Genomic DNA, 11,910 nt, shown 5'->3' on the forward strand with positions numbered 1-11,910 from the left:
TCTGTAGTGCACAGATAATGGATTGTTCGGGTATTTTGCCCCTCCAAATAACACTAGTAAATAGTTTAGTATATAAATCTTTTAAGTGCTGGTTTCTTTATTTCCAGAGTATGGATTCCCAATAATGATAATGCCAGGACAAAATGTTTATATAGTTTTAATGTATCCTTTTAAATTTGAGTTTCACATACAGCCTCCAGATTACTTTCCCAAAAGATTGAAGCACTTGACACTCTTGCAGCACTGTGTTACTGATTCCTAAAATGTTATGAAGAGGATGATGGAAAATGTGGTATTCCATTTATGTTTTAATTTACATTTTCCTTGGCAGTATATTTTCCTGTTTTAGGGCTTTTGAATTTTATCTGTTGTGAATTGCCTATTATCTTTTCCTTAGAGTTCTTTTTATATTAGAGATATTTATCACATTTTTGGGAAAAAATGTCACAGTCTCATTTGTCTTTTGCATTTGCCTTTATAGTATTTTTTAAATATATAACAGTTTTAAGATTCTCTATGATGAAAAGTATGTCTCTTTTCCTTTTATGAGTTTTGGGGTTTTTGTCTTGCTTAGGAACATCTCCTATGTCCTAAGATTATACAAATAAAATACTCTCCTCAATTTACTTCTAATATTTTTATTATTTCATTTTTTACTTATATATGTAATACATTTGAAGTTTGTTTTTATATGTGGTTTGGAGGGTCTTGCTTTGTTTTCTTCCAGATGGAGAGCAAGTTGTACCAATCCCCTTATTAAATAAACTATATTTTTCTTACTGAATTAAAATTTCTCTGGTTATATAGTAAATTGACATATATATCTTGTGCTTGTTTCTGAACTATTATTTCTATTTCTAATCTATTGTTTTATTAGATGAGATAAATAGGAAACTTTATTCTTAGGCCACTATAGCCTCTCTCTTGTAAAGTTTAATATCTGCTAAGTCCCTGCTCGCTTTTCCTTTTCATAATTTTCTTGGTTCTTGGACATTTGTTCTTCTATAATAACTTAAAAACAATTTTATCCAGTTCATCATGACCAGACTATGTTAGATTTTTATATTAATTTTGGAAGGATTGATGTTCTCATGATAGGTATTCCTATCTGGCTTTCTGTAAATAGTTCTTTTGGATGACTGCAGAGTAGTCCTGTTTGTGTGGATATATCATAATTGAACAAATCTCTAGTATTTAAATGTTTACATTGCTTCAAGATTTCCATCATTTTAAGTAGTGCAGTTGTAACTATATCGTATCATTCACCCATTCACCAGCAGTGCATTAGAGTACCTACTTGCGCACATACTCAGTCTTTTTAATCTTAAATAACTGTTTCTTGTCCTGCTACAAAAAGAGGTGATGTTGTAAGTCTAGTACTTCTCTTCACACTTGTTTTTGGTTTTTTTCTTCACACTTGTTTAGTGTTAACAGCTATCATACATTTATACCTTATGTGGCCTATTTCAGTTTTATTCTCAGATAATATTTGGAACCTCTTTTGACAGGCACAACTTCTTTTAATGACTTGCCTCTGAATAGTGGGTTGAAATGGGAGACATTTCTTTTCAGTATTTAAAATATGAAAAGCTACATTATACTGCTTGTTACTCTATTGTTCTTTTACAAATACAGTCTGATCTGCCACAGTTCATGTTTACCAAAGGCAAAAGAGCTCATAAGCAATTGGTAAAAAAAGACTAAGACGTATAGGGTTAAAATGTATATGTTATAATATATAGGTAGTGTCGGTTCACAGATGATTTTTCCAAGGCAAAGAGACCTGAAATAGTGGGAGTGGAACTATAGCCTTGAAAAAGTAAAAGACCTTCAGCTCTCCTGTTAAGCTGGCAGCAGGAACCCCTTTGGCTTTATTTTCAGAAAATCAAAAAGAAGTACCTCCCTCCAGAGCTCTCCCCACAGAGAGGGGAGGCAGCCTTGGGCAGGTTGCAGCACTCCTGTGCCCACCTTCACGACAGACAGCCCTGCACTGGTTCTGAGCTGCCATCACTACGTCTGCATGTCTGCCTGCGCTGCTCTGAGTACTGCCAGCATTGGCACTCGCTGGTTACTGTGGGGGGTTTTAATCTTTACACCATGGAGCTACCTGCCTGGATACTTCATCTCCCAAGTACCAGTTATTGGGGGTTTTTTGCTAGCTCTGGCTACATGAGTTACACAGATTTGAGTGGTCTTTCCCTAACTCTGTTTTTCCTCAAAACCCAATTATTTTTAGTGCACAGTTTTTATTTTAGAATATATACATTGCTTTATGTAAAAATACCTGTATAATAATTGTTATTAATGAGATTATTGATTTGTTCCCTGTATTATTAGGTGCTCTTCGTTTTATGAGGCGGATAATTGGCCTTAAAGATGAATTTTATAATCGTTACATTACGAAGGGAAATCTTTTTGAGCCAGTTATAAATGCTCTTCTGGATAATGGAACTCGGTACAATCTGTTGAATTCAGCTGTTATTGAGTTATTTGAATTTATAAGAGTGGTAAGTTTATGCTAAAGGATTCTTAGTAAAATAAAATAATTATATGTTTAGTGATGTTAATATTTTAAATTGTGAAATTTAGCATAGTGTTTTAACCCATGTTTACTCTATATTATTCTCAGTTCCATTTTTATTGGCCAGATGTTTCAGGATTGTATTTGGCATATGTAGACATTTTGGTCAAGTATATGCCATTCTTGAGATATCCAAGATCTTTGTAGGGGTAGTGATAAGTAGGAAGGTTGAAAATAATTACTTTGGTAACTAAATAGAAGATGCATAAAAGGTAGGCTATTATCATGGAATTTTAAGTTGAAGAGACCAGGAAATCAGGCGGACCGCTCCAGCTGCCTTATTTTATAGATGAGGGGCTTCAGACACCCAAAGTAAGTGATTTATTCTAGAGCGTCCATTTGGTTAGGAGCACAGTCAGAGCTTGAAGATAGGTCGTAGCTCAGTTTTGGGCAGCAGAAGATCTGTCATAAAAAGATCTGGAGAGGGCGCCTGGGTGGCTCGGTTGGGTGACTGCCTTCGGCTCAGGTCATGATCCTGGAGTCCCGGGATCGAGTCCCACATCGGGCTCCCTGCTCAGCAGGGGGTCTGCTTCTCCCTCTGATCCTTTTCCCTCTCGTGCTCTCTGTCTCTCATTCTCTCTCAAATAAATAAATTTTAAAAAAAATCTTTAAAAAAAATAAAGATCTGGAGAGAACTCTATGTGAACAACACGGTTAAGATAGGTAACTGTAGAACCAGTACAATAAATTTACCCTCTCCCACACACTAAAATCATTCCACCAGGGGAAATGGCTACATGGTTAGAATTTGAAAAAAAAAGAAAGTAAAGCTAGAAATTCATTCTCTGGTTTTGGCTGTTAAAAATCAGATTTCTGCTCATGACATGCTGTTCTCATGTAAAGATTATTTGGCTGCCTGGATTACTTTTCTAGTAGTACTCGGCAAGAATATGGCTTTCAAAAGGATGAAAAGAATAGAAGTATTGTCTTTAGCCTTAGAAAAGAGGGAACACAGTTAACTACCTTACCAGGTATCTGAACCCTGTTTCACAATACAGTGTTCTAATGAACCAGAGATTGACTTTTCTATTTTTTTTTCCTTACAATTTTTGGTGAGAAACTGATAAAATGAGTTGTAGGGTTCATAACCCCATTCCTATGATTGAATTTGTTTTTCAGAAAATAATTTTGAGTGGTCGATAAATGTACATGGAATCCCAAAACTTAACTCATCTTTTTTTTTTTTTTTTTTTAAGATTTATTTATTTGAGAGAGGGAATACAAGTGGGGGCAGGGGCAGAGCAAGAGAATCTCAAGCAGACTCCCTGCTGTTGATCTCAGGACCCCAAGATCATGACCTGAGCCAAAACCAAGAGTCACCCAGGCGCCCCAAAACTTAACTCATCTATTTGTTCAGTATACAGCACAGAACCGTTTTACCTGGGTTTCTAATGTTTCTTCTTTGCGTATTATTTAATTGAGATTTCCAGAGAAACTAGTTTAAAGACTTAAAATCCTCAAAAGAAGCAGATTATGGTGTATCTTTTAAAGAAGTGGCATGTATATTTCTTATTAATATTAAATTCCTGAATCACAACTTCAGTTATTAATAATGAGCGTACTTCGCACCCAGGCATTTGCAATGATTATTTAGAATGGTTCATTTAGAATTTAAAAGAATTTAGAAGTTACTACTGTCAGTTTGTTTCACAAAAATTATACCATTGGAAGACTGTGGAAATAGGTGGAATTCAAGTTAATAGTTTATCAGATCTGTATATGTAATATAGTCAATGGAGTCTGTGTTTATTATTTAGGTAAGGCTTATCCCATTTTGATACCAGTTAAATAAGGAGTCATTAAGTAGCACCTAATATTTGTTAAAAATGTAATTTCAACATCTGTCTGCCTTCTAACTAGCTCTGTGCTCTTCATCAGGTCATCCAACCTCTCAGATCTTCAATATTACTTTTCTGTAAAATGGGGTAATAAAACCTATTTCATAGACTTGTTAGGAGGATCAAGTGAAACTACATGTCAAAGCGCTTTTTAAATTGTAAAGTGCTATGTAGATGCAAAAAATAAACAGAAGACATAAACTAAATCTAGTTACTTTCAAATGTTTTATAGCCCCCCAAAAGGGCTCCTTTTTTATTCCAAGTTTTCTCTGGAGGCCTGGCTCATGTGTAAAGAAACTAGGACATTTATTTTTGTAATGTGATTTTGAAAAACCTTTTTTGATCAGCTTTGGAACTATAAAAAAGTTCTTCTAACAGTCATTGAATTATATTTGAATTGTAAATTTTGTCCTTAAACAGGAAGATATCAAGTCTCTTACTGCACATATAGTTGAAAACTTTTATAAAGCACTTGAATCAATTGAATATGTTCAGACATTCAAAGGATTGAAGACTAAATATGAGCAAGAAAAAGACAGACAAAATCAGAAACTGAACAGGTATTGTTTAAATATATTGCATTTATAATCTATAAAATTACATCCAAAATTTTTTGTTTGGATCTGACATATGAAATTTACCCAGGAGTATTCTGGGTACCATCATTAGATAGTACAGGGTTGTATAGAAGGGTAGGTTTTTTTCCCTACCCAGAATCTTTTATGTGAAAAATGACTGCTCCATATCATAACTCAAGATAAATTTTTAGTTTAATTTGCAATATTTTGGAGTGTTCTCTGGTTACATCTTGTACCACTGTTGAGGTGATTATGATGTAAATTATACATAGTTAAAATTACTTTAGCTCCTCTTGGTTATACATATTTATTCTCAAACTTAATCTGGTCACAAACTTTAAATCATTACTCAGTGTTTGTGATATGTTTCTTACAGTGTACCATCTATATTGCGTAGTAACAGATTTCGCAGAGATGCAAAAGCCTTGGAGGAGGATGAAGAAATGTGGTTTAATGAAGATGAAGAGGAGGAAGGAAAAGCAGTTGTGGCACCAGTAGAAAAATCTAAGCCAGAAGATGATTTTCCAGATACTTACGAAAAATTTATGGAGAATAAAAAAGGTATTAAAATTTTGAATTTTTTAATAATGTATCATTTATTAGGTACAGAAATTATCAGTTGCTTGTGAAGGTTTGGTCATAGTATATAAAGCATGAAAGACATGAATTTTATAGTGAATCAGACCTTTTAAAATTTCCACATCTTTTTCCAAACCTGGGAGTTATTTTCGTGTTTAAACTGTTTTTCTTGAAACTTGCCATTTTGTGCTGCTCTTCATTTGCTGTTTAGAATTACACTGTCTACTCATACATTGCCTTTTATGAACAGTCTTGGATTTATTTCTGTACTGAAATCTCCAATAATACTAGAGACCATATAGATCCATAGAAACTTTCCAGAGCACTCTGCCTTTTATAGCTGTGAGGAAACTAAGCTCAAAGAAGTACCCTTGCTCTTTGAAATTTTAAAATCATTATAAAAATTTCATAAAGATACACTATCAAGAGAAGTAACATTTCCCATCTTTCAAATATGTTTAACTTGTTTAAAAACTGAGATCTTATCTTTCAAAAGAATTAATCACTTTAATTCTATGGCCTGAAAAACCACCATTACTGGAGTACTGTCCTGCATATATCATATAAATGTTTACCAGAAATTTACATTTTGAAAGGCAAAAGCATTTCCTGAAAGGCAAAAGCATTTGTGATTTTGAATGAGATTTTCTAAAAGTATTTCTCCTTAGGTAGTGTTTCATTGATTTATTACATTTTTCCTGCAACTTTTGTTCCTAGCCTCACTCATTATGTACTTGTTAATGCTTGAAGTTTTATTTACTTCAGCCTGGCAGAGCAAATAGCCCATCAAAATGTCCTCTAAGGAATAGGTAACTTTTGGTAGCCTAATTCTACCTTTGTTCATTACAGGCACTGCCCTGTGAAAAGGGGCAGTGAGGCCGTACTTGAAGTACTGCATCCACTTAAGAATCATATACAAAAAAGTAGCAACCAGATATGAAAGGATAGTAGATACGTAAGTCATAAGAGAAACAGATAAAGGAACCTGGAATATTTAGGAAGTAAGAGACTGATAGACATGATCATGTCATTGTCTTTAGGCATTTGAAATACTAACTTATGGGAGAGATTATCAGGTCTATCAAGGACTATAGAAGTATAGGTTCAGTTCAGGGAAGGGAAGCTGCAGAGGGACAATGGAAGAGTCAGACAGGTAATGAATCCTTGACACGCCCTAGGTAACAACAGTGTAGAATTCTAGTGTAGGATGACTGATTTTGGTATATGATTCTTAAGGTCTTTTCTAATCCTGAGGTGTCTAAGATTCCAGCTAATTAAAGACTTAACCACTGTACACATCATGCTCTACTCTTAGCTCTTATGAAGCAAAGGCAGTGTTATTTTCACTTGCTTTGCTTTTAGGAATATTTACTGAAAAGGATTAAAAATTTTACTTTCACTTTAGCAAAAGAAAGTGAAGACAAGGAAAACCTTCCCAAAAGGACATCTGGTGGCTTTAAATTTACCTTCTCCCACTCCGCCAGTGCTGCTAATGGAACAAACAGTAAATCTGTAGTGGCTCAGACACCACCAGCAAGTTCTAATGGGTCCTCTTCCAAAACTACAAACTTGGCCACATCAGTAGCAGCCACCAAGGTATGTGACATTATTCCATACACGAACTTTGCTTTTTCCATCTTTAAAATTATTTCATGTTTACTAAAGAAAATTTGGATAATAATAATTTCAAAGAAGAAAGTAGTACACATTGTCATCAGAGAACATGACTGCTAATAACATTTGATTGATTCTTTAGGTGTATGGGTTTATCTGACACGTAATTGAGGTCTTTGTATAAACACAGGTTTGTATCCTGCTTTTCTTTGTTAAAAAGAATTTTTCTGTGTTACTACAACACTGTCGATGACTACAGAATTTCATTTTATTTAGCTGTATCACAGTATTTGTAAGTAACCTACCCAGTGATATTTTGGAGCACATACGTTGATTCCGATGTTTCATTGATAGTAGGACTCCTGGTGGTGGTGCATTTTAAGTTACCTTTTTGAACTGATGCGTAGAAGAATATTTTCATACATATTGTCAAATACCTCCAGGAAGTTTCTACCAGTTTACATTACCATAAGCATTGTATGAGTGTGCTTGGCTCACTGCAGCTTTGCCAGTGTTGTTATAATTATTTTTCATCCTTGCCCATTAAGTAGTGGAGACAGTATAGATCTCATTCCCAGTTGTGTGTCCTTGTTAGTAGCTAGGTTGAATATTAGCCTTTTGAATTTGTATTCAATAATTCTTCTGCAAGTTGTCTTTTCATAGTCTTGCCTTTTTAAAATTGGGTTACATTTTTCTTAGTATGAATGAATCTTTAGTTATAAGGATATTAGCCTTTTGGTCATTTGCATAGCAAATGTACTTTCCATTTGTTACTTTTTTATATAAACAAGTTTAAATTTTATTTTTTTTTAAAGATTTTGAGAGAGAACACGAGCAGGTGGGGGGAGGTGCAGAGGAAGAGGGAGAAGCTCCCCACTGAGCAGGGAGCCCCACTCAGGGCTTCATCCCAGGACTCTGGGATCATGACCTAAGCCAAAGGCAGACACTTAACTGACTGAGCCACCCAGGCACCCCTAAACAAGTTTAAATTTTATATAAAACTTTTTTCTTTCATTTATATTGTTATTATATGTAACCATCCTTTTCCCCAAAAAGGAGTGGCTTAAAATAAAAAGGCATAAATCTAAGACAACTGTTAATGTAAGGGTAGAACGACAAGAGGACAGAAATGCCATAGTAGTAGAAAACCTAATCTGAAGGGATGCTTCTTGGTTTGAACACATAATACAATTTGAGTTTATTGTTTTACAAAAATGTAGTCTTTATTCAGTATTGTATTGAGGTAGGCTCTTGACTAAAGATCACAGAAGTAGCATTTTCAGTGAGATTCTACTGCTTTTGAAACTTTTTTAATTAGAAATTTTAAAATTAATTTTCACTTCTTGATAGGAGAATTTGGTATAATATTTGTGGCACTCTATTAAGAATATTTGCTGTGAAGTTAAATTGTTCAGGTTCAGATCTTGGCTCTGCCTCTTCCTAGGCTATTTGACTTTGAGTAAGTTATTATATCTCTCAGGACCTTATTTTTTTCATTTTAAATAAGGATAAAATAGCACCTACTCTATAGGCTTATAAATATTAAATCATGTAATAAATGTAAAGAACTTAGAACACTATTTGCACTTTCTCAATATATACTAGCTTTTCTTTTTTTCAAGCAATACATGCGCTTACTTTCAAAAGTCAAAATAGTATTAAAATGTTGAGAAAAATCAGTCCTTTTTTCTTCTCCACAGAGATAGTTAGAACTCTTCTTGTACCTGTTTCTTCCGTTTCTAAATAATATGTTAATACTTCATATTGTTCTATCAAGTTTAGACCTAATTTATTCTTGTTATGGTAGATAAGAATTTAACATGTGAGCACTCCTTACCACATTCTCACCCTTATTTCTCTATGTATCACAATTTTTGTTTAAAATAACCTTTGATAATTTTATAGCTATAGTGACAATATAAATATTCTTTATTCACAACTTTTTTCTTGGTCTTTTTTTCTATACTATATGTTTCTTAATAACTTTTCTCTTTTTAGAGTAAATAATTGCCACCATTTTTTCATTTGTTGCAATAGTTAGGTGCCTTTCACTAATTCTTGCAGTGCCATTCAGCTTAGTTTCCGCATTCTCTTGACGTCTCCAGCCTGGTTCCGACCTAGATCCGTTGCTCTCTAGACTTGCTGCACAGCTCTTGTCTTGAGGTTGCCGAGGCCATTATCCTAATACTTCTTTTGCCTCTCTTTTTCTTGTATTGCTTCTGGGTCTTATGTCTCTATACTCTTTCTTGATTTTCCTTCCCATTTTGGTGCACATCCTCTAATAATTGTTTTCTGAGAAAAGAATCCCAGGAGAGGTAAAATTTGAGCCCCTGCCTCTATGAAACTGTGTTGATTCCATCCTACTTGACTGCCAGTTTAACTGAATGTAGAACCAAATCGGAAATCATTTTCTTTTAAAACTTAACTTTTAAAAGTTATTGTTGCCAAGAAATCCAAAGACATTCTTATTTCTGATTCTTTGTGTGTGCGTTCTTATTTTCTTGGGAGCAGCTGAACAGTCATGTCCTTCAGTTTGGAAACATTTTATATTATTTCACTGTAACTTATTGTTCAGATGTTGGGCCCTCTGTATTGATCTTATAATTTTCATAATTTTTCTCTGTTACTCTTTTTTTTTTTTTTTTTACTCTTCTTGTTCTATTTTCTGGGTTATTTCTTATAGTTCTTAATTCATTATCCTTTCAGATGATTTTTTACTTAGGACAACAAAAGCAGGTTCAAGCACTAACACATTTTTCACCCTTCTTGACACTAACAGCAGATTACTGAATACACTTGTACTACATCTTTTTGCGGGGACAAGGAGAAAACAGTGATTGCTCTTGGAAAATAAATTGCTCATCACTCTAGATTATGACAAAAGTTTGAAATTTACTATCTGTTGAGTGCCACAGTCCAATTGATTGGTTCTTAAACAGATCAGGTGTGAACTTGTCTGTTTTCCTTGGCAAGGCTTCTAAAGCTCTAATATGCTTTTAAAAATTGCATTCTTGGCAAACTTGGTAGTTTTTCAAGGCTGGTGAGACATTAGCTACTAATGAAATTACAAAGATTTTTTTTTTTTTTTAACTTACAGAGCTATAAAAACCACATTTTCCTTAACAGAAGTATACTTACCCAAAAAAGGAAAGAAAAATACTTACAAAATCATAATCAGAAACCATTAGTGGGTGCTAAAACAAGCACTTCTTTTGCCACAGATTAACAGAAGAGAACACTGAATCTTGCTTTTTCACTTAACAAACTTATCTGGGTGAGCTTTCCATATTAGAACATAAAAGAACTTCTCCATAGGATTCCAAAGTATGATACACTTTAATTTATAACTAACACTCTTAATGCATTTTAATGTTGTTTCCAGCTTTGTGTAGTTAAAGCAATTGTATGTGACTTTCTACACAAAATATTTCATATACATGTGTATTTCTATATAGAATATGCATTTACAGTTTTGATTAGTTATTGAATTTACTCAGCAAAATGGAAATATGTGGATAGTTCCTTAACATGGTATATATGGCCAGTACCAAAAGCTAGCTTAATACTTATGGACATATTAGAAGCATTCCCACCAAAGTTGGGAACAAGGTAGGATACCACTATGATTGCTATTATTTAACCATTGTTCTGGGGTCGTAGCCAATGTCGTTAGGTGAGATGAAATTAAAGCTATAAAAATTAGAAGATATAAAAACCATCACTTGCTGATGATTTTTAAAAATTTTATTAATCATGTTTATGGAAGATCTGTCCTTTTTTTTTTTTTCATGATTTTATTTATTTATTTGAAAGAGAACAAGCAGGGGTGGAAGGGTAGAGGGAGAGAGAGAAGCAGACTCCTCACCGAGCAGGGAACCCAACGCAGGACTCGGTCCCAGGACCCTGGGATCATGACCTGAGCCGAAGGCAGATGCTTAACTTACTGAGCCATGCAGGTGCCTCTGTCCTTTATTTTTTGAGTAGAGGATAATTCTTGAATTCTCTCTTCTTACATTTTTTAAATATGATTAATTATATTAATAGTTTCCTAACATAATTTGTTCATTGGTTTGTTTGATTCAGAAAAAATGTCATTGTGTATTCATAGGTGTTTGTTATTGTTATCATTCGTTTTCATCCCTTCCTTCGTATTGGAAACTTTCCTCAAGGGTAATTGGCATAAATGGTCTAATTGCAATCTGATATTTATTTTAAAACAAGTATGTTTATGTTTGTATATTAAGTCTTGAATCGGTCAGATTCTTTACGGAGTGCATCTCTGGATTACAGGCCTTTTCAAATATTTCACATTTTATATTTTTATTTTCAATAAAAATGATTGTTTTAACATATAGTTTATGGCATATATGTATAGATAATAGAGATAAAATTGATAATAAATTATGTAGCTGTGTGTTTCAGATAGAATATTTATTAATCTTAAGTAAAAAGGCATTTTAAATGTTACCGATTGGAAACTGAAATGTTTGTACATTATGATATATAATTTGTAATCCTAAACATGATTAAAACTTTCCTTGATAATTTGTCATCTTTGTGAATATCAGACTGGTGCCTTTTTAGAAGGTAATTACATCTTCTATCTCCTCCCATCTAACTTGTTTGGCTTAGAAACCAAATGAATAAGGATGATATTGTAGTAGCAGTTAATAGCAGTTATTGAACACTAACTACATACCAAGGACTGTGCCAGGTGCTT

The 11,910-nt window shown here is 33.7% G+C and overlaps 1 protein-coding gene across 4 annotated transcripts in view; it reads left to right on the forward strand.

Moving 5' to 3' along the window:
- PPP4R3B (protein phosphatase 4 regulatory subunit 3B) overlaps positions 1-11,910 on the forward strand; it is a 63,924-nt gene that overhangs the window by 49,105 nt on the left and 2,909 nt on the right. For 3 of the 4 annotated variants that reach the window (XM_064572490.1, XM_045884967.3, XM_045884969.3), the window contains 4 exons: positions 2,338-2,507; positions 4,840-4,979; positions 5,374-5,558; positions 6,982-7,172. In XM_064572490.1, coding sequence (XP_064428560.1) covers positions 2,338-2,507; positions 4,840-4,979; positions 5,374-5,558; positions 6,982-7,172 — 686 coding nt within the window. The remainder of the gene's footprint in view (positions 1-2,337; positions 2,508-4,839; positions 4,980-5,373; positions 5,559-6,981; positions 7,173-11,910) is intronic. The other variant, XM_045884968.3, reaches the window with a different exon arrangement.

The sequence above is a fragment of the Mirounga angustirostris genome, unplaced genomic scaffold (assembly GCF_029215605.1).
Source record: "Mirounga angustirostris isolate CCGP_5_RB_7025 unplaced genomic scaffold, mMirAng1.0.hap1 SCAF_10, whole genome shotgun sequence".
Taxonomy (NCBI): Eukaryota; Metazoa; Chordata; class Mammalia; order Carnivora; family Phocidae; genus Mirounga; species Mirounga angustirostris.